The following is a 24,369-nucleotide window of genomic DNA, read 5'->3' as shown; positions in this document are numbered from 1 at the left end:
CCAGTAGGATAGAACACCTGGAAGACAGAACCTCAGACATTGAGGACAAAATATGTAACCTTGAAAACAAAGTTGAACAAATAGAAAAGATGGTAAGAAATCATGAACAGAATCTACAAGAACTATGGGATATCATAAAAAGGCCAAATTTAAGAATTATTGGGATTGAGGAAGGCTTAGAAAAATAAACCAAAGGAATGAACAATCTATTCAATGAAATAATATCAGAAAATTTCCCAAATCTGAAGAATGAAATGGAAAATCAAGTTCAAGAGGCTTATAGGATTCCAAATACACAAATTACAACAGACCCACACCAAGGCAAATTATAATGAAAATATCTAACATACAAAATAAAGACAGAATTTTAAAGGCTGTGAGAGAAAAGAACCAAATGACATTCAGGGGGAAACCAATACAGATATCAGCAGATTTTTCAATCCAGACCCTAAAAGCTAGAAGGGCGTGTAACAACATTTTTCAAGCCCTGAAAGAAAGTGGATGCCAACCAAGAATCTCATACCCAGCAAAACTTACCTTCAAATTTGACGATGAAATAAAATCCTTCCATGATAAACAAAAGCTAAAAGAATTTACAAAAAGAAAGCCAGCCTTACAGAACATTCTCAGCAAAATATTCCATGAGGAAGAGATGAAAAACAAAGAAGCAAATCAGCAAAGGGAGGAATTATCCTAAAGGAATTGTCAAATAAAAGAGGAACCAAGTCGTGTCAAATAAATAAATAAATAAATAAATAAATAAATAAATAAATAAATAAATAAAATAAAATAAATGAACCAGATGACCGGGAATACAAATCATATCTCAATAATAACCCTGAATGTTAGTGGCCTGAATTCATCAATCAAAAGACATAGAATGGCAGATTGGATTAAAAAGAAAGATCCAACAATATGTTGCCTGCAAGAGACTCACCTCACAGAAAAAGATACCCATAGACTAAAGGTGAAAGGATGGGGAAAAACAATCCATGCACATGGACTCAGCAAAAAAGCTGGAGCCATCCTCATTTCAGATAATGTGGACTTCAAGCCAAAGTTAGTCAGAAGAAGGACATTTCATACTGCTTAAGGGAAGCATAAATCAACAAGACATAACAATCATAAACATCTATGCCCCAAACAGTGGCACATCCATGTATGTCAAACAAATCCTTCTCAATTTCAGAAACCAAATAGACCATAACACAATAATACCAGGTAATGTTAACATGCCTCTCTCAGCACTGGACAGATCTTCTAAACAAAAATTGAACAAAGAAACCATAGATCTCAATAACACAATCAATAATTTAGACTTAACAGGCATTTATAGAGTATACCATCCAACCAAGAGCGAATACACTTTCTTCTCAGCAGCACATGGATCCTTCTCTAAAATAGACCATATATAATGCCACAAAGCTAATGTTAGCAAATACAAGAAGATAGAGACACTACCTTGTATTCTATCAGATCATAATGGATTGAAGTTAGAAATAAATGAAAGAGTAAAACACAGAAACTATTCCAACATCTGGAGATTAAACAATATGCTATTATATGATGAATGGATAACAGAAGATATTAGGAAGGAAATTAAAAAATTCTTAGAGGTAAATGAGAACAAAGAAACATCATATCAAAATCTCTGGGACACTATGAAAGCAGTACTTAGAGGGAAATTTATTTCATGGAGCGCATTTAATAAAAGAAGTAAAACTCAACAAATAAACGACCTAACACTACAGCTCAAAGCCCTAGAAAAAGAAGAACAGCATCAAAAGTAGTAGAAGACAGGAAATAGTTAAACTCAGAGCTGAAATCAACGAAATTGAAACAAAAGAAACAATACAAAAAATTGACAAAATAAATAGTTGGTTCTTCGAAAAAATAAACAAAATTGATAAACCTTTAGCCACACTAACAAAGAGAAGACGAGAGAAAACCCAAATGACTAAAATTCGGAATGAACAAGGAAATATCACAACAGACACGATTGAAGTACAAAACATAATTAGAAGCTATTTTGAAAATCTATACTCCAACAAAATAGAAAATTTCGAAGACATCAACAGGTTTCTAGAGACATATGAATTGCCTAAACTGAACGAGGAGGACATACACAATTTAAATAGACCAATTTCAAGTACTGAAATAGAAGAAGTCATCAAAAGCCTACCAACAAAGAAAAGTCCGGGGCCAGATGGGTTCTCAGCTGAGTTCTACGAAACCTTCAAGGAAGAGCTCATTCCAATACTCCTCAAAGTATTTCATGAAATAGAAGAGGAGGGAACCCTCCAAAACTCATTCTATGAAGCCAATATCACCCTGATACTAAACCAGACAGAGACACATCAAGAAGAGAAAATTTCAGACCAATATTCTTAATGAACATTGACGCAAAAATTCTCAACAAAATTTTAGCAAATCGCATACAAAAACATATTAAAAAGATAGTGCACCACGATCAAGTGGGTTTTATCCCAGGGATGCAAGGTTGGTTCAACATCTGGAAATCAATAAATGTAATTCACCATATCAATAGACTTAAAGTCAAGAATCACATGATTACTTCAATAGATGTAGAAAAAGCATTTGATAAAATACAGCACCCCTTTATGCTCAAAACACTAGAAAAAATAGGGATAGTGGGAACATTCTTTAACATTGTAAAGGCCATTTATGCTAAGCCCATGGCTAATATCATTCTAAATGGTGAAAAACTGAAAGCATTCCCCCTAAAAATTGGAACAAGGCAGGGATGCCCTCTTTCACCACTTCAACATCGTTCTTGAAACTCTAGCCAGAGCAATTAGACAGACCAAAGAAATTAAAGGGATACATATAGGAAAAGAAGAACTCAAACTATCCCTATTTGCTGATGATATGATTATATACTTAGAGGAACCAGGAAATTCCACCAGAAAACTTTTAGAACTCATAAGTGAATTCAGTAAGGTAGCAGGTTACAAGATCAATGCTCATAAATCCAATGCATTTTTATACATAAGTGATGAATCTTTGGAAAGAATAATTAGGAAAACTACCCCATTCACAATAGCCTGGAAAAAAATAAAATACTTGGGAATCAATCTAACAAAAGAGGTGAAAGACCTCTACAATGAGAACTACAGAACACTAAAGAAAGAAATTGAAGAAAACCTTAGAAGATGGAAAGAGCTCCCATGTTCTTGGATAGGCAGAATTAATATTGTCAAAATGGCCACACTACCTAAAGTGCTATACAGATTCAATGCAATTCCAATTAAAATCCCAATGACGTGCCTTACAGAAATAGAGCAAGCAATTATGAAATTCATCTGGAAGAATAAGAAACCCAGAATAGCTAAAGCAATCCTTAGCAGGAAGAGTGAAACAGGCGGTATCGCAATACCAGATCTTCAACTCTACTACAAAGCAATAGTAACAAAAATGGCATGGTGTTGGTACCAAAATAGAAAGGTAGATCAATGGTACAGAATAGAGGATTACGCAAATGGTATGCCTTTACGCCATGTACAAATAGAGAAACAACACGTGTCCCATTTGTTTACCAAAAAAAAAAAAAGATTAAAAAAATTATTCTCAATGTGTCTGTGGAGATATTTGTGGGTCACATTTACATTTGACCTGATAGGCTGAATTAAACAGATTGTCCTCCCCATGTGTTTGGCCTCACCCAATCAACTGAAGAACTGACAGCAACAAAAATGCTGAGTGAGAGGGAACTCATTCTGTCTGACTGCTTGAGCTGGGACACTGGTCTGTTTTAGCCTTTGACTTGAACTGTAACATTGGTACCCAGAAGCTCTGACCTAGAATATGTGTTGAAGATCACCCTGATAATCTGTCACTCATAAAATTCATATCTACTCATAAGAAAATTTAGATTCCAAATGAAAGCAAGTTATGGCTGATCACTATAACACAAATGTGGCAGAAATCATTGGTTCTCTTCCTATAGTGGGTCCTTTTTTATTCCTGCTGTTAAAAATTGATTTGGTTTAGGTTCAAAAGACAGTCAAGCACTCAAGGGAGGTGAATATCTCCCAGGAACCTTGGAGACTGTATTGAAATGGGTAAACACTAATCCTGGTGATTCATTCTCCCTTAACCAATGATTAGCTTAGGGGTGAATGTGTTTTGGCTACTGATGTGAAAAGGCAAGATGGCAAAGGCTCTGGAGAAGATTTTACTCCTTGAAAGAAGGGAAACAATTTGAGAAGAGAATGTCCTTCTTTTCTGTCATAGAAGGTATTAAAAGAGGATGTACATCTTGAGACCAGAAAAGCATACACAGAGGATGGCAGAGAAGTAGATACAGTACTGAGGTGCTGAGGTCACCAACACCAAGCCCGCCTTCTTCCTTCTTATGATGTGAAATAAAATAGGAATAATAATAATAGGATCTGCCTTATTAACTTTCTATGAAGATTACAAAGTATATATTTTTTCAAATTTTATGAGTTTATTATATTTTTAAAGATAAAACATTTGAAAAACAAACATATTGAAAATAACTTGTATTTGGAATATACAAAGAACATTTAAAATTCAATAATAAATAAACCACCTAGACTTTTTTCTAAGTGGGAAAAAAATTGGAGCCTTTTCACCAGAATAGAAAAATAGGTAGCAAATAATCATATGAAAACGTTCAACATCATTTGCTATCAGAGAATTGCCAATCAAAACAAAATAAAATTTTGTTCCTACATACTTTTAGAATGACTGAAATTTAAAAAAAAGGAAAATACTAACTACTGCCTAGGATGCAGAGCAACAGAAACTCTTTTTAAACTATTTTTAGATATACATGACAGTAGGGTATATTCTGACATATTATACATACATGGAATATGACTTTCCATGCTTGTGGTTGTACATGCTGAGTTACTCTGGTGGTGTATTTATACATAAGCATAGGGAAGTTATGTCACATTCATTCCTCTCTCCTTCGTATTCCTATCTCCCCTCCCTTCCCTTCATTCCTCTCTGCCTAATCCAATGAACTTCTATTCTTTCCCTCCCTGCTTTGTTGTATGTTAGCATCCACATATCAGAGAGAATATTCAACCTCTGATTTTTTGGGATTGGTTATTTCACTTGGCATGATAGTCTCCAGAACCATCCATTTACCAGCAAATGTCATAAAGTAATTCTTTTTATGGCTTAGTATTCCATTGTGTATATACAGCATATTTTCTTTATTGATTGGTCTGTTGAAGGACACCTAGGTTGGTTCCATAGCTTTGCAGTTGTGAACTGAGTTATAAACATTGATTTGGCTGCATCACCATGCTGATTTTCAATTCTTCAGGTATATATCAAGGAGGGGGATAACTGGGTCAAATGGTGATTCCTTTCCAAGTTTTCTAAGGAATCTTCATACTGCTTTGCAGAGTGGTTGCACCAATTTGCAGTCCTACCAGCAATATATGATTGTAGCTTTCCCCCCACATCCTTGCCAACATTTATTGTTACTTGTATTCTTTATTTATTTTTATTTTTGTTTTTTGCAGTTCTGGGGACTGCTTCCAAGGCAAGCACTCTACCAGCTGAGCTATATCCCCAGCCCTGTTACTTGTATTCTTGATAACTGTCATTCTGACTGGAGTGAGATGGAACTCAGAGTAGTTTAAATTTGCTTTTCTCTAATTGTGAGAGATGTTTAACATTTTTTCATATATTTGTCAATTATTTGTATTTCTTCTTCTGTAAAGTGCCTGTTCAGTTCCTTTGCCCATTTATTGACTGAGTTATTGGAAAAATCATTATTTAACAAACATAATTAGTTGATACTTTTTCCATGTCATCAAGAGTTCTCTGTGATGATCATTTAAAATGAGCTACTATTTACACACATAAATATAATTATTTTTGAAGGAACTATTATTTATCTAAAAGACACCTATTAGATTGGTGGATCAAAAATGAAATCTCATAGTTGTTTTGCCTTGTGCAATTTAAATAGTTAGATTCAGCATTTTCTTCAATATTTATTTTCTAACTATCCATTAATTTGCATTTTCTTTAGGAGCATATGTGTAAAACCAAGTTATACTTCACTATTATTCTTCCCCTAGACCTCACAACCATTATACCTATGCTTTCAAAATAATAAACTATTAAAATGAACAGAACTACAAGACTTAAATTAGCAGGCAAGCTTATCTTTAGCATATGCTAGGGATTACTAGACACTCATGAAAAAGTCTTATGATGCCATAACAGAACCTAACTTCAAATAAACATTTGAGAATTTGGAGGCAGTATTTAACTCTTTTTATTCTTGATCTGCCAAGTGTGGCAACATGTGTGCACCACTCTTGCCTTACAACCTTTGAACCTCAGGAGATTTAGAAGAAAATTTTGCTGTCTCTCACAGAAACCACAGAATATCTGCAACCATATGGGACTCACTTTGTTTAAAGACAAAGATCCTCTTGGTGGGTTTTTATAGTTTCATTTTCAACTAAAAGTCTGTTAAATAGGCTTTCAGATTTGATAAAGAGAAAATCCTTACAAGTGGCCAGGGAGGAAAGACTATTGGGATAAAGGACAATCCAAAATGACCACTCATCAGAGTGATGCTTTGCGTGGTTGTGGGTTCAGGAGAGCTCCGTCTGCTCTTCTTCAAAGTGACCAACTTACAATGCCTTTATTTTGAAAATTATGGTTAGAATTTCAGGATTAATTTATCAGTTGAAGACAGCTACTTAATTTTTTTAAATGTAGGGTTTCTCTTTAATACATATTTCCCACTTTCACACTAATTCCCCTCTCTTACCAAAGCCACAACGATGAGCACTGAAGATTCCACATATGATTTTACTTAGCAGGTTTCAGAACTCTTATTAGATCAGTGCCAAGAACAGAGATATTAAAGAATAACTCCAGAGCACCAGATGCACTGGAAAATGATATCTTAACCATGATTAAAAGTATATGTATAAAGTTGCAAATATACAAACATATATACATACATTTGGGCTTTTAGAGTGGTGAAGGTTTGTTCAATGAAGGCTTGGGAAACATGGAAGCAATGCGTACATGAGTAGTCATATAATGTACAAAGGTCCTGGGAAATTTTATATGTGGTTAACTTTCATTCAATTGTGGGAAATGAGAGGAATAAAGGAGAGGCAGAGTACAGATAACAAAACATCAGCATTAAAGAGCTCTAGCCAACTCTCCATTATCCAGGGGCGTATTAATGTGGTTAAGGTACATCAGGGATCTGCATGCACTCACCTCACCAAATGAGTCTTGGTAATTAGGCAGCTGCAGTTTATTGCAAATTTCCAGGCCCAAGTGGAATAGAAGGAAAGAAGCCAAGATGTGAGGGAGGCAAAAATCCATGGAGCTCTTCTGCAGCTTGATTCCTTCCTTCCTCACCTTGCCATCTGAGGAAATCCTACGTCTCTCAAGTACTTTAAGTAGACCTAATCTGGAAGCTAAACTACCCTGACAATAAAAATTAAATCCAATTGGAAAAGAAATTTAAAATTTTTGCGTATGTGTGTGTGTGTGTGTGTGTGTGTGTGTAGAGAGAGAGAGAGAGAAGGAAGAAGGACGAAGAGAGGTAAAATTTTGTGAGCAGTTTTTGGAAATGTATTTTTCAAATAACCAATGATTCTAACATTTGGTGTACTGTTGCACTGTGTACTATCTGTGTAGGAATATCATGTTTATTTATCCCTGAAGTTTAACATAATTCCTCAAAATACAGATCTATGCAAGAATGAGATGCTATTGTAGGTTAACACAAAAAAGTCCAGCTAGTGTTACTCGTGCCTGAGAATATTTCATTATCATAATTTTAATTGAAGTTTACTGGACTGACAGTGGGTTGGGCACATCAAAAGAACTCTGCATACAAAAACTCATGTAATGCTCACAATAACTTCCTAAGGAAGCCACGATTACTATCCTTATTTTCTAGGTTAAGAAACTGCTTTAGAAAAAGATGCAATGATTTGCTAAATATCACACAGCCAGCAAGGGGATACAGATGGGTTGCCTAGGATCTTAACTGCTAGGACATATCATTAAAACCATTTCTTGGCACCATTTCACTCTTTAGTAAATGTTCTAGCAACCGCATGCAGAGGAGTTGAAGAAATTGGGAAAGTTTGGATGGGAGGTGGTATAGTGTGGCCCCTGGACCAGTGGCATCAGCATCACTGAGAACCTTTCAGAAATACAGATGATCAGGTCACTCCCAAGACGTACTGGATCTGAAACTCTGGGGGAGGGACCCAGAAATCTGTTTTTGACAAGCCCTCCAGGGATTCTGATGCACACCTGAGAGAGAGAACCAGCCTAAAGACAAGGAAAATGTGCTAGTCCCCTTCACAGTTTTGAAGGGCTGGAATATAGAGGAGAGGTGATTTGTCCTTATAACAAGGTGTTGTGTGTTGGCTGTGTACACCTCACAGTTCTGGAGAATGGTAAAAGCTTGGGGAATGGTGAAAGATTTTGGTAAAATTTGGGAAGAACTTCCTAACAGTTGGTAGAAATCAACAACAGAAAGGGTGAGGGGATAGGCCTCTGTTCTGAATTCTTCAAACAGAGGCTGAGTGATCATTTCTCAGACATGCTAGCGAATGAGAAGGTGGCTAAAACATTTCTGAAAGAGCATGAGTAGCAGAATCTGAAACCCAGCGTGTATTTGTTGGTCAGGTCTTTACTGAGTGAACACCAAGTAAGAGACCTCTCAGGGCCAATGACAGTCAGGGGCACTTCCAGTTCTTATGACTAGCTCAAAGTTCACATGAGTAGACTGATCTCCCATGAGTCCTTCAACAAGATTCATAAGATTCATTTATTCTTTGTGTTGTTTTTTAATGTAATTCCATCTGCTTGGAATATTTCTTAATCTAAATTCTAATATTTTCTGAAGCCAGCTTCAGTTGTATCTTCTTTTTTGTCAGGGGTGGTACCAGGGATTGAAATCAGGAGCACTCAACCACTGAGCCACATCCCCAGCCCTATTTTGTATTTTATTTAGAGACAGGGTCTCACTGAGTTGCTTAGTGCCTCCTTGCTATTGCTGAGGCTGGCTTTGAACTCATGATCCTCCTGCCTCTGCCTCCCCAGTGGCTGGGATTATAGGTGTGTGCCACCGTGCCCAGATAGGTTGTATCTTCTTAGTAAAACTTCTGAATTTCCTTCTAACTTACTCTTAATTATATATATAGCTGGATTTACATACATTTACAATGTAAGAGCAAAGACTGTGTCACACACTTGGTGTCTTCCACTTTACTCTGTTCCACTGTAGGTGATCAATACATACTCTGAGGAATGACAGTTAATTGAGAAAAATCTTCCACATTTCTTCTCTGGACTCCTCTGCTGTAGTCTCTTTTCATTTCTGTTACTCACACTAATGAGAACATGAAGCCCCACTCCCTGATTAGGTGCAGACCAAAAATGTACATAGTTTGGGGCCTACTGTTCCTCTCTTGCCAGTTGCTTCCTGCTTGTTTCCTGGCACAGGGCAGCAGAAGAACCCCTGCTGCTTGATAAGAGGAGCTCCCTTTTCCAGGGCCTGGGTACTATTTCTATCATGTCCTAGTTCACATACGCTCTGGCTCAACTGCTACAATCCAGATGCAGATGTATATGTGAAAACTCTTATGACAAATCCAGTTATTATGTGTGTGGTGAAGCCAGTTTTCAGATTTTAATACTTCCTTTCTTTCTTTCTACTCTTGTCATATGCTCCATGCTTGAAAAACATCTTTTAGAAACCACATTTTCACATCTTAAGAACACAAAAAAAGTGTCAGATACTTTTTTCCCTTCTCAGTCTTAGAACTTCAAAAACAGCCAAAAGGAAGTTTTATAAAATACGTAAAAATATGTGCTGAGAGCTGAGGTTTTATATGCCAAGAGTTAGGCTGTAGTGAATTTTTACTGCAGTTAATATTAACTTCTAGAAGAGAAAAGCTTGCTGGAGACCCAGGCTTACTGTGTCATGGGAGAGTATCACAACACTTTCACACAGCTTCTTCTCACATGCTGCAGAACCAACTCCTGGTTATCCACTGGTGGATTATCCAGGGTCCCCACCACCCCTTGCTTCTCTTCCTTCTCAGTAAAGGCCTTTGGCTATTTCACAGCTCATTAGCACCTCCACCAGAAGGTAGGTGGTGACAGGGAGAAAAGGTGAAACTAAAATCAGTAAATTTTACTGCTCGTTAGCAGCTCTTGTAAAAGATGTGGGACAGGAGGTTTGATACCATCATCATCATCAGGCTCATCAACCAGCATTTATTAGGTGCCCATATGCATGGTCATAGTAGGCCTAACCAGGCATAACCACTGTGATATTTTTGAATTATTTATGTTTATGAATTATTTATGTTTCTTTTAAGTTTCATCTCCATTACATCAAATATATGAGATGTCTAGGATATGAATACAAAGAAACTTACCTGTTTTTGCACTCCACTGAGTTGCTGAACTTTGATGATGAGTGATGCAGTTCGACCCTTGTACTGAATCGTTCTAATAAACGTCCCAGCATGGTCCACACTGAAGGGCTCTGACCAACGCCAGTTGCCCCAACCTTCAATACAGATGTGTAACAGCTGGAGAGAAAAACAATAATCATCACAATGCCAAATGTGCCAACAAAAATCTAGTCCTAAAATGAATGTCTCATTGCTGGAAAACCTTTCTATTTGTAATATCTAGCATCTGTTTTCTCTCTAACCTGCATTATTCATCCATTTCCAGCTTATTCTGCCAGGCTAATAATAGAAAATATGCCACATAGAGTCAATGTAGTTTTTCCAGATCACATTTTAAACCTTCTTAAAAATAATGGTCCTATCAAATGGTAAAAGGCCTCTTGAATATCTAAGAAAAGACGATTTCATTCATTTTGGAGGACAAGACAGTTTAAATGTGAGATCAAAGAGCCTTGGTCTTGAATGATAGCTTTTTATTTATTTATTTTTGGTACTGGGCATTGAACCCAGGGACATTTTGCCATATAGTTATATCCCCAGTCCTTTTTATTTTTTAATTTTTAAATTCTGAGACAGGATCTTACTACATTGTTGAGCCTGGCCTTGAACTTGAGTTCCTCCTAGTTCAGCCTCCCCTGTTGCTGGGATTATAGGTATTCACCACCATTGTCCAGTAGTTTATTCCTTCTTATAGTTAGGTTGTAATAAAAGCTAAGTTTGATTTGTGGTATTTTATTATTATTATTATTTATTTTTCTTTTTGGCACTTGAGGACATACTTATTTTTTTCCTTTAATCTTACAAAAGGGTATGGATTTTGCACATGATTAAGAGAAAGGATTATATCAAGGTCAGAGTGTTGATAGTGGGCAGAGGCCACAAGCACATTCAAGCTTCACAGGAAGTCTTTTCCTCAGCAATTCTGTCAAGGTCTGTATCCCTCTATGAGAAGTCTGGAGGAGATCACAAGCTTGACAAAGTTGTCCGTTGTCTGATCAGATAACTGACATCCTGGAATGTCATTGCTTATGGTCCCACTGTCTTCCAGAAATATCCCCTTTCTGTAGCTACATGGAATAAGCCTACAGTAAACTGAGATGGGTCTGTAAGAGGGGGAACCAAGGAGATAGGTGTTGAAAAGTTGGAATAGTAAGATGTCTGGGGAGACTCTGGATGGTCCAGTTCTTCTGCTGTGTCTATAGAAGGGGTACAGAACCAGAGGAGCCAGTCCAGTTAGCCTAGAACAGGTGCATGGCATTATTTTTTTTTTACCCTAAATTACCATTCCTTATTTTTTCTTTTGATAAAGAACAAAACAGCAATTTGAAGATTCAGTTCATTTAATATATTCCCCTTGTGAGATCACAATATCAAGTTAGAAATACCTTCAGTATTATGATGTAAGAAAAAAACTTTCTTTTTATTTTTTGCACTACATATTTACTGTTAACTTTTACCAACTGAATCTCTTGATTCATATTTTAACTTATTTATATGGTATTGCCACTTTGGTACTATCTGGATTTCTTCTGTGCTCACTTAATTTTCCTATTTTGACCCATTAAGGAAGGAAATCAGTTTATGTGGACATTCCAAAGTAATAATTATTAGTAGTACTTCTTTAGGACGACACATTTACATGAAAATAAACAATGTTCTATGAGTTTTTAAGTCATCCAGTATCATCAGTCATCACAACATGAATTGTGATGATTGAGTAAAGTAGGTCCTACCATGAACAAGGCTTTTTTTTTTTTTTTTTTTTTTTTTTTTTAGTACTGGGGATTGAACCCAGGGCCTTGTGCTTGCGAGGCGAGCACTCTACCAACTGAGCTATATCCCCAGCTCAACGAGGCATTTTTAAAAACATAACTAACCACCCATCTTTAATATACGGCCCCACTTCAGTTCTTTTTCCATACAATTGCCAGTGAGTCTATGAAATCAAAGGCTACCAGTGAGATGACTTCTAAAAAGAAAGGCTAATAGTGAAGAGGAAGAAGAAGAGGAAAAATAGAAGAGTGGGTAGGAGGAGGGGGAGGAGGAGGAGAAGAAGGAGAAGGAATAAGAAAACCCAAAAACCTAGATAGCAAATATCTTCAGGGGAAAATAGGGTCTTTTATATACTCCCCAACATAAAAGTACTAGAGTATCTTTGATGTTTAAATATAAGTTGCAGGGAAAAAAAAAAAAAAAAAAAAAAAAAAAAAAAAAAAAAGAAAAACAATAGCAGTATTTGGAAAAATTTCAGATTTTTACAGCAACAATTGAGAATAAAGCTCAGGGCACATACAAAACTAAAAGAAATAAGAAAGTTGTTTTCTTTGGAGAGACTAGTAGCTAGAAATGACAAAAAAAAATAATAATGAGGCAAGGTACTTAAGGTCAAGCTCAGCTATATTTTTCCTGAATATTCCATAGACTCTAGAGATAGCGTTAATATACACGATGTAATTTTAATTGAGGAGTGTTCACATTTGTATATGAGCTCAATGTAAGATAGCTACTCACTCTATACACCTAGCTTTTAATGACTGAATGTCACCAAGGAATATTTGGTCAGGTTTTGCTTAGCAGTTATTGGTTCTCAGAATGTATATGCAGTTTTTTTTTAGAATTATAAACTTTTAGATCCATTTTGATTTAGTTCACATAAAAAAGAGGGAGAAAAATTTTCATAACACTTCTCCCCATATGCATCATCAATTGAATATATGTTAAGTTTGGTCTTTTGTTAAAAAAAACTACCTAAATATTCACTAGTAATTTGATGTATATACTTATTAGGAAAGGGATTACATTCTTAAGAGAAATATCTACACAAAGAAATTGAGGAGGCCCAGGAGTATCACATTCCTCCTTCTCAGGGTGTAATTACCATGTTGGGAGCTGTGGCCCTGGGTTTGGGCACTGGATGGCAGTGCTCAGATACCCACAGACACCAAGCCAGGGTGGGAGGTGGTATTCTTGCTGGCCCCACTGAATCAATTTCACTGCTACAAGTACTGAAAATCTCCATTTAATAACAAATATTCATGTACCTATTTTCATTTCTAAACAAAGTTAAGTGTAAAGTCAGGCACAAAAATGTGAAATTTGTGTTAAACCATCTGATTTTAATGAGATTTCTTTCCCACATTCATCCATTTTCACCAAATAGGTACTAAATGGAAGGCACTATGATAGGCCCTATGGAGAAAATAAGGAGGAAGAGATGTGCTCTTTATCCCACAAGGAACTTTTGATCTTTCAGGGAGAATAAGGCAAGGCAAATAATGAACAGGAAGCAGCAGGAGAGGAGCACAGCATTACAGTAGTCCAGAAGAGAGGGGGGCCTGCTTCAGGCCTCCTTGACTGAGAAAGCTTCAGCATTAGCTGAGTCTCACCTTGGGTAGGATTTTAATCTGAAAAGATGACAGCCTGTACTAGGTCAACAGACAATCTGAGATGTGAAAAATGGACACCATGCTTAGGGAAAGTCAATAGTCTCAACTGGCTGGAGAAATGGAAATGTGGAAAAAAGAGTAGTGGACAGGGTCAGATAGGTAGATCTGGCTGGTAGGTCAGGGATTTGTGGGCAGTCACTGCCAGAAGAGTAAGTGTGGCCTGTGGAGGTGGAAAAATTATTAATAGTGAGGATGACCTCAGGTGGGGAAGGGGAAGGAATGGCTTATTCCTCTTGCCTAGAGACTGAGGACTTTTTATCTTCTCTTACCAACTTGGATATTTTCTTTCACCTCTTTTGTTTCCCTTACTGATGTACTTCCTCCACCACCTTTCCATCCATCCAGGCTTTTCATTCTTTTTGGTCCATTTAACTAGTACGTAATGTTTTCCACTGGGGGAAAAGTCAAATAGAAGCCACGGGCAGGGTGTATAGTGGCCACAGTTGTGAGGTCCCAAGGGGCTATGTTTTGTGTTTTTCGGCAGACCCCCAGTATTACACTGGCAGTTAGACTATAGTCATAATTTTACTACTGGAGACCTCAGATAGGAGCATGTATAGATTTTGATTCTTTTTTTTTTTTTCCTGTACAAGCTAAAACTTAGAATTAGTCATCAGGGAGTTAGGGATTATTTCTGAGGACCACACACACAGTCATGTCCAAAGGAGGAATTCCTGAATCAATATTCAGAAAAAAATAAAAATAAGATAAAACCTAGGAAAAAAGAGCATACCAAGAAGGAGAAGGAGAAAGATTAGGCAAAAATTTTAAATTACATTTTGAAATACAAACGATAAAAGTACCAAATACTTTTCTGTGAATTTATGTATCTCATTGTTTATTTAAAAACTGTTGAGACTTTTTCTACCTCAATAACAGCAAATTAGAATTTTGTCTTCAGACCTCTTTGTGATATTCTTTTGCATTTTCTGGTAGTGTACCCTATAATGATATGTAATGTTCTAAAGAGAAACTGAAAATCTAAACAACTTCAAAAAATTTCCTAATTCATTATGTTCATCATAGAAATTTCAGGGGTTATGAAAAATGATCATGAAATCTATGGGGAAATAAGTTATTGAATATATATTCATTTATTTATATATTATACAAATATTTGTAAATGTTCTCTGTATTAATACATTAAAACTTAGGTATCAAGTATTTGTTAAACTTTAAAACTCATCAATATAAGAGCCTATTGCACAGTGGGCACTCAATAAAATTGAATAAATAAATAAATAAAAGTTAATTTAAAAAAAGTATTCAAAAATTTTAGTGGTGGTATTTATATATAAAAATATAATAAAGTGAGCATTAAATTAAAGTATTTAGAAAGATTATATGTTTTACACAGATATTAGATGAAACCACAAATCAGTGTGATTCCTCAGATCCACAATTCAGATATTACAATATTAACATTAAAATATCAAGTATACTCCAAATGACAAAACAAATGAACATCATGAGTGAAAACTGAGTTTAAATATATTAAAAATTATTCATACAAAATATTATTTGGAAAGCAAATTAAACAGATCAAAGTTAAATTGCTTGTTTCAAATGGATGACTCTAAGTGGAACTGATAGTACATTTCACACTGCTAAGCTAGTATAAAAATGAAATATGTTGTTCACTGCTGCTTTTTCAAGGCAGTTGGATTTTAGGACATTAAGGGTATCTGAAATAATGCTAAGAATCAAGTAGGAAAATTTCTAGAAGATGGCTCATACTTAATGTCCTCATGACGTGATACTAAAACTCTAACCCTACATATATCCATTTATATTTATAGAACACAATCTGCCATCTAAAAGAAAGATTAGGTGGAAATAAATAAAACAATTGCATATTATGAGCAGATACCTTGGAATCTTTGGTTCAGTTTATTTTGGTAGAAGCAAGAAAAAAAGAAAGAAAGCCAAAATATAAGTCTTTCCTAAGCAAACTTGCAGGAAGCAACAGATACTGTCACAATGCAAGTGCTGGGCTGTTTGCTTTCCAAAGAATATGAACACTTGAAAGTTTCCCCTCAAGACTGAATTCATTGAAGGCCATAAATACTGTGCAAGCTGCGTGAAGCACCCTCTTTAAAAAGGTTAACACTTGTAAGGTTGGAATAAAAATTGCAATGGGAGGGTAATCCTTGAATCAAAAATCTTAATTTCATACTTAGACTCATCAATTCTAAGAAAGAATTTATCCTCAGGTGATAATATAAATGTGTGCAAAGACTTAACTAGTTGTGTGTTTATTCCAGAAGATGTATGCTTACTCATTAAAACAATAAAGAAAATTTGGTAGCACTAAAAATTGGTCAAATAAAATATAGTAAAAATAACAACATCTATCATTTATTAGACTCTTACTATATGCTTGGCTAAGAGCTTTTTATATATTATTTTATTTATTCCTTATAACAATTTTGTAAGGTAGGTACTTTTTTTTTTCTCTTTTCAGGATGAAACAAAGCTGAAGTACACAGAGGCTGAGGCTGAGTGACTTCTTCAGGGACACAGTGCTGGGAGGGGAAGGTATGAGATCTGAGCATGTGTTAACTTAGAGCTTCTGTTCTTAATCATCCTTATATACTACAGAGTCCTCTCAAACTACTGAAAAAATTTATAGCATAAAAAAATGCTAACACTCCGTCAACAATAGATTAACTGAAAAAAAAAAAAAAAAACTACAAAAAGATATGTGCGGCACATCCCATTTTGTAAAATAACAAAAGTTACATATGTATGTGTAGTGTGTGTATGTGTGTGTGTTTATGGGTTGTGGGGTTATATATTTTAACTTTCCTTTTTTCATGTGTTTTGTATAATTTACAAATTTTAATCTGTAAATATGTAGTATTGTGTAATCAATTAAAATTAATGCTATTAAAATGAAAAACATCTAATAGCATATACAGCTTATATTTCAAATAAGAAGAAGAAATGCATTTCTATTTTAAAATCCCATATTCAATCTCTTGCATGAAGTTCCCCATGTGTCCTAGTCAAAGTCATTTGCACTCTTGGTACTTTGCAAGAGGGTGACTGAATCCTCAGTTCATCTCCAGGGCCTCTACAACTGCTAGCACGGTGTTTGGCTTGCTAAATAACTTTATTATATAATCACAAGATTCTTAGAGTAGTTTAATGTGATGATGTGAGGTTTTTTCCCCCAGGATAATTTTATTCCAATTTTGCAAGTATTTTTAAGGATCTAGAGCTATTAAATATTTACCATAAGCCAATTAACTATGTAACACAGGGTAGATATAGAAAAGAATGAGCTGTTTTACTTAGGTTAAAAATACTCTCAATATAGTGTGAGAAACAGATATTCAACAAGACTATACTGCAAAATTAGAAAGTTAAAAAAAAAAAAAAGTTGTAGGAATCCAGAGACATTCTGCAGAGGAAAGTTAAAAGGTTGACCAGAGGACATATTATACTTATCCCAACAAGTAACATGAAAAAGGACAGGTTGAAATGGAATGAAAGATGACCGATAGTACTGTTACTTCTGATAAACCAAAGCAGTTAATAGCCTAACTTGCCACGTGACTACGAGGGACAGAGTGGTTCTTTCTGTACAAAATTAATGTCTCCAAAGGATACTGACTGCATTAAAAACAAAGAAAATTCATAAAAGTGACAAGCTATTGCTTCAAACTAACTGTGAAAAAAATTTCTGGTTATACTTCTTATCCATATAATTTGGAAAATTAACTTTATATTAAGAATTTATCAGCTTCCTTTCCTCTAATAGTTCTGATCATAACCCGAATGGAGCCATTGAATATTGATCCTGGAAAGGACAGATTCAAAATGGAACAAAATTCATTGCTCTAGGAGTTCAAATCTTACTCATGGTCAGCAAAGAGGCCTGTGTGACTGGCTTATTTCACTTAGCATGATTGTCTCCAGTTCTATCCATTAACTGGCAAATACCATAATTTCATTCTTCTTTATACCTAAGTAATACTCTATTGTGTATATATACCACACAATTCGTCTGTTGTAGGACACCTAAGATGGTTCCATTGCTTGCTATGGGAAATAAGCCAGTCCCAAAAAACCAAAGGCAGAATATTCTCTCTGATATGTGGATACTAACCTACAACAAGGGAGGGTAAGATCAAAAGTTCATTGGGTTAGATAAAAGGGAACAAAGGGAAGGGAGTGGGGGATGGGAACAGGAAAGACAGCAGAATGAATGGGACTTAACTTTCCTGTCCTTATATATGAATACATGACCAATGTAACTCCAAATCATGGATAACCACAATATGAAATCCTAACTGGAACAAGTTATATTTATTCTATGTATGTATATGTCAAAATATACTCTATTGTCATATATATCTAGAAAGAACAAAAATAAAAGAAAAAAAGAAAAGGCCTGTGTTTAGACTACCGGGAATATAGAGAGGGGAGCACTGGAAAGCTAGGGGAAGGCCTTGCCTGAGGGAGTCGTGAAGAAAGGAATGCGAAGAGGCAGTGAACTCTTAGGTCAGTAACTGCTATTTCCCCTGGAACATCATCATCAATCAACACCAGGGACTGAAATATGAAAGATAATGAAACAAAGCAAGGGAAACAGTACTGTTTGGCTGCTTGAAATGATGTTATTCATATACTGTACCTATATTTTCAAAGCTTTAAAACTCTGCATTGTCATTTCATCATCTAGTTTCACTGTCATTTGAATTTACATGGGCAAGTGAGGGTGTCCAAAGTCACATATTTCTAGCAAACATTAAGGATTAATCAATGTCTCAGTATATCTGTAATAAATACATCAGAATATTTTAAGCATTATTTTTCATAAATAACCACAAGCAAAACTCTAAGTTCACGAATTTGTTTATGGACTTTGTTTGGTCTCTGACTAAAGTTTACATACTCAGAGAAAACGAGTTAAAAAAATAAGAGTAGGGTGAAGAGTAGTGGCACTTTTGTTTTATACTTATCTGCAAAACAATGGGATATTTAGTGGGGCATTCTTTATTAAAAATCATCTAAATTTAAATGATCTCTCTAGTATTAAGTGATTTACTTAACTTTTTTTTTGCAGAAAGATTACATTAGCAAGCGGTCTCATATATTGAGAATATTTTAACATTTTATCTATAACTGTTCTGAATATTTCCATCATGAATTATAAATTTGCACAGTAAAAGTATGAAATGATAGTCTTGTTTTAAAGAGGTCATTTCAACATCATATATATCTATTATTTTCACGTTTCTAAGAGGTGTGGGTTTTCCTACAGTTAAGTGGTATGTGACTGAAAAAATGAGAGCTGTGATAGTAATGACTATCTCAAGTTCAGATTGTGTGACAGTTTACCCTTTATCACTACACAGGATTGAACAGGAAACTTTCAAAAACCACTGATATGTATGTATATGTGTGTATGCAGAAAAAGATAACTGACATTTTATTTTTAAATGAATAAATATGACAAATAAAAACTTTCTTTTTGTTTAATAGAATTGTACCTAACAGCCAGGAGATTCTGGTGCTGTGGAGATACACTCTTTTGACACAATGATTGTCAATTTGGTCATCTTGTACTCAGTTGGACATAATTCTTTAGTGGAAGAGTTTAGAGTATGCTGGATGGAAACAATACGACTAGTTTAGCTGCAAAATGGAAGCCAACAAGATAAGCAACTGGAGAAGCAACTGGACTCAGAGAAATATTCTGAGTCAAGTTGTCAGGTGTTTGTTTGAAACTCAATTTTGACTAAATGTAAGTATAAACAACAGAGAAACTGACCCCAAGTTTTCATTAAACTTTCTTTTAAATTATTCTCGAATGAACATTCGTCGTTCATCAAAACTGATTTTAATGTAGAAGACGTGTCAATACATATCCTAAGATCAAGTGGTTTTATGTGATTTAAATTTATTTTTTAGTCATTAGGACAATTTAGACAATTATAATCGTTATCACTAATTTTTAATTAGAGAAAAAAGAAGTCAACAGAAGGATATAACAGAAATTCAAAAATTTCAGTTATTTATTTTCATTTAACTAAACTGCCTTGCCATACTAAGAAAACATTTTTGTAAAGGTTAAGTAAAGTATTTCATGGCAACCACTGCTTCTTAGTGCCTGTATAACAAGAAACATGAGCCAGCCAAAGTTGTGCAAGTTGGTTTTCTTTCCCAGTGAGGGAATGTGGTATCTAAGACCTTGTCCTAACTCATTTTATCCCCAAGTGTAAGTCAAGCAAGTCAAACATGAACTAATGCCTGAAGGGAAGTCCCTGACTCCAAAAGTATGGATTATTTCACATTTATCTTAAAATCTGCTCTCAGAGTTCTTAAAATTCACTAACTTGGCAAGTCAGGAATTATCATGAGAAATGAAATAATTTCATAACTATGAAGTCATCCAACATTCCATGCATCTGACACTCACTGGGCTTGGCCATGTCTTGGGCATTATTCTGACCTTTAAATAATAAGTTCCTCAATATTCTGGAAATAATTAAAAAGCATGGAAATAATTAAAAAGTACCACCATGTAATAGGTATGCCATTGTCTTTCAGTTAATGCTTTTGCTAAAAGACTCATGGTGATAAGTATGATTAAAGACAATCACACTAGTTATGCTAAAATCTTTATAATATTCTTAATCAGTATTTCCCATTATTTAAAAATGGCAAAATACCATTCTTTAATGGTACAGCTGCATTCCCTTTCTCCAAGCACTCTGTATTAAATTCACATTTAAAATTAGTTCGGTGAAGAACCTTTATGTTCAGACATCAAGTATTCACATTTGTGGAGCACTGGCTTGTGAAAAGGCTTTGAGTGTCTTGTAAAAATCTTAAGGAATCTCCAGTATGTTTTCTCCAAAGCAATATTTCAATATCTAAAATTTATTGCCAGGGGAGGGACATGGAGACCATTAGCAGCACCAGCAGTCATTCCTCTGGGTGCTTCGTAGCTAAAATAATCCCCAGTCTGCCACTTTCATGCAGGTTTGTAAAAAACTCCAGAAATCAGTCCTGGGACTGGATAAAGCACCCTATCACAATCCTATCTTGCCATTTCTTGTGAAAGACTTAAAAAGATTTAAAACAGGTCATACTGCAAACAATTTTTACAAAGAAACTTTAAAATCTATAGGAAAAGAAAACTCAATGTCAAACTTCTGTCTCTAATTTAAGTAGAATAAATGTGTTCCCCAACAGAAAATGAAGAAATTCCAAATATGCTCTGTGCTTTAGACACTTAACAACCTAAACTGTAAGGGCCCCCATTTACTTCTACTGGCGACTTCAGAAGGTACTGTCAGCTTTCTTAGAGAAAGTGAGTTTCCTGGAATCCCTCATGAAACTAAAAATACTTTAAGAGAGAAAAGTGAAGGAACTGAATCTACAGTCTACTTTTTCTGCTGTTTTGATTACTGCTTAAAACTGAAATAAAAATGCAACTGATGTCGAATGGACGGTAGTTCCGGGTACTCAAATGGAGTCAGTGTTTACAGAATATTTTGGATTAAAATCCTTGCCAGATGGTCCCAAGAAGTGTTTACTTCACTGTTGATTTTAGCTATCTTAATGTCAGCACAAAGAAAAAGAAGCTTGTTACTGCCACTGGGGAGCAAAGACATAAAATCCTTCCTCCCCAAATGGAACTGCTAGTTGCAGACAGCTGTGCCCTATACAACAATAGGGGTGATACTGTAGACTTTTGGGAAATGATATCCATGATTAGAGAAAAAGACAATGTGTGGCAAATTTAGTTTCCAATGACATCTACCTTAAATGTGTAATATTTAATTATTGTACTATATGCTGTTAGTTTGTGATAATGAGAATTTGGATAGAATAAACACAAAAGATTAAACAAAAGTGTGAGGAGCTGGACATGCATGTGGGGCTGAAAGCTGTTCCATCTGAAGTAAATTGCTAATAGCAATCTGTAGCATTTTCCTATTTTATGAGATTTTGCTTGAGGCCACAGGGAGCATCAGGAGTTATTCTTAGAAGAGTTCAAGTGCATTGACAAGACACTGAGGCATATATTTTGAGGTTAGTGCCTCCTTTTGTGTACGTATATATATACAAGATGCAAAGGGCAGTGTTTGTGATTTTAATAGTTAAAATAATTAAGATCATAAATCTGTGTTCTTGAGAAATGTTACAAAAGGTATGAGAAATCCCAACATTTATCTATTCACTGAACATTAAGCAAGATACAGGAGTAGATATTGTAGAAACACTTTTATTAAAGCCTATTCCTTTTCTCCCCTTTCATGCTCAGCAAACACCCACTATAACCTCATTTACATTCACCATCCCCATTCTATCCCTCCTGTCTCAGTAGGAGGAGTCTTGTGGTACATCGTTAATGGCCACAGATCCTCTGCAGCATCTCTGAGGATCTAGCTCTCTATCCTGTGGATTTGGTCTAACCTTGTGACTTGCTCTGTACAACAGAATGGGGCAGAATGGCAATGTGTGAGTTCTGAGCCTAGGTGCAAAAGGCCTGTTCTACTCTTGTTTTCCTGGGACAATTTTACCATGTGAAGAAGCTGCTCAAGAGGCTCTTGGAGAAGAACCAAGGCACCTGGCAACAGTGTGCCAACTACCAAGTATGCCGGTCTGGCCATCCTACACCATGCACCCCTAAGTGCCTCCTGAGTGAGCCCAGGTGAGACCAGCAAAAGACCCTCCTGAGTGCACCAGTGTTTCCAATCAACAGTCTTATGAACTGATAAATGGATTTTAAGCACTACGTTTTGGGTGGTTTATTAAGATATCTGGCATGAACTGCTTCCTAGCCAAGATTAATTCTTCCATCTGTGAACTGAATTCTTTCCTCTTCTCCCCTTCTAAGGCCTTATGCTATTGACCATTCTTTTTCTGTTCTGCCTCATCAATCTCTACGCTATTTATTTCTTCTTATATGAACATGCCTAAATTTCATCCATTTAATGCCCTCCCCCAACTATGACCCTGCACTATTCTATAACTAATATCTAACAAAGATTAAGAAAAAAAAAATCTGACCCACCCTTTCCACTTTCTTACTTCCCATTCAGTTTTCAACCTGCTGATAGTCTGGTTTCTAGCCCTCTCTCTCCATTGAAGGAGCTTTCCTCAGGCCATCAATGATGTCCCAATTGCCAAATATAATGCTCTCTTTTCAGTTTTTACATCACTCAATCTCCTTATGGCATCTGATAACACTGATCATTCTATCCCGCTAAACCTTCTCCTTTCTTTAAAAAAAAATTTTTTTAAGCTGTAGATGGACATATACCTTTGTTTTATTTATTTTAATGAGGTGCTGAGGATCAGACCCAGTGCCTCATACATGCTAGGCAAATGCTTTGCCACTGAGCTACAACCCCAGCCCCTCCTTTCTTTACTTTTAAAACACAATTAGGTGCTGGTTTTCCTACTATCTCCATTTTCCTCATACCTGTTATTCTCTCTCAACACTTCCTATTCCTCAGCCTAACCTCCAAATCTACTATTGTTCCTTATGCAATCTCATCTCCCAAATAGCTTCAATGATCCCTGCCTCTTATTATCCACGTCTCTGTTCAGTGTACTCCACATTAAGTAGGCCTGACCTATAGCACTAGGATACTATGAACATGATAATGAATGACTTCTAAGGCTAAGACATAAAAGACACTGAGACTTCTGCCTTGTTCTATCTTGGATCACTTGATCTGGGGGAAGCCAGCTGCCACATAATGAGAAAAATAAAGCAACTCTATGGAGAAAGTCTCACTGTGAGGAGCTGAGGCCTCCTACCAAGAGTTATGTTGGTGTACCATTTTGGAAGTAGATCCTCCAGCCCAGTCAAGCCTTCAGATGACTGTAGCTGTAGCTAACGTCTTGACTGCAACTTTATCAGAGACTATGGGTTAGAACCACCCAGAGCAACTCCTGAAATTCCTGACCAATACAACTTTGAGTTATAAATGTTTGCTGATTTAGCTACTCAAGTTTTGGGGTGATTTAATTTTAATTTTCTTTTTTTTTTTTTTTTGATATGAGGTCTTGCTATATTGCCCAAGCTGGCCTCTAGCTCACCATCCCCCTACTTCAGCTTCCTGAATGGCCAGGAATATGGGTGTGCACCCAGCTTTTTCAGAGTTTCTTTGCTCTAGAAGTTCCCACCTTTCATAAAATTTGGGAAGTTTTCTAGGATTATTTAATATTTTGTCTTATTTTTTCCCTTTTTCATTCTGGAATTGCTATTTCTCATATCTTAAACATTCTGACATTTTCCCAGAGATCCCTGGGGCTCTATTCATTCTGTTTGAATCTATTTTTCTCTTTGTTCTTCAGACTGGACAAATTCTATTGACATTTTCAAGTTCACTGACTTTTTCCTTTCAACATGTTATATTTCTATTAGTAAGTGACAAATCACCACAAATTTAGTAGCTTAAACC

At 35.7% G+C, this 24,369-nt stretch overlaps 1 protein-coding gene across 1 annotated transcript in view; it reads right to left on the bottom strand.

The window, feature by feature from the left end:
* Positions 1-24,369, bottom strand: part of LOC306653220 (intermembrane lipid transfer protein VPS13B-like) — a gene marked incomplete at its 5' end in the record, with an annotated part of 899,457 nt that overhangs the window by 53,574 nt on the left and 821,514 nt on the right. The window contains 1 exon segment of the mRNA XM_079126163.1: positions 10,449-10,604. Within this exon segment, the coding sequence (XP_078982289.1) occupies positions 10,449-10,604 (156 nt within the window).

Source organism: Sciurus vulgaris, assembly GCF_902686455.1.
Source record: "Sciurus vulgaris genome assembly, chromosome: 1".
Lineage (NCBI taxonomy): Eukaryota > Metazoa > Chordata > Mammalia > Rodentia > Sciuridae > Sciurus > Sciurus vulgaris.
Note: the sequence above shows the minus strand (reverse complement) of the source record. Positions and strands in the feature narration are given on the sequence as shown.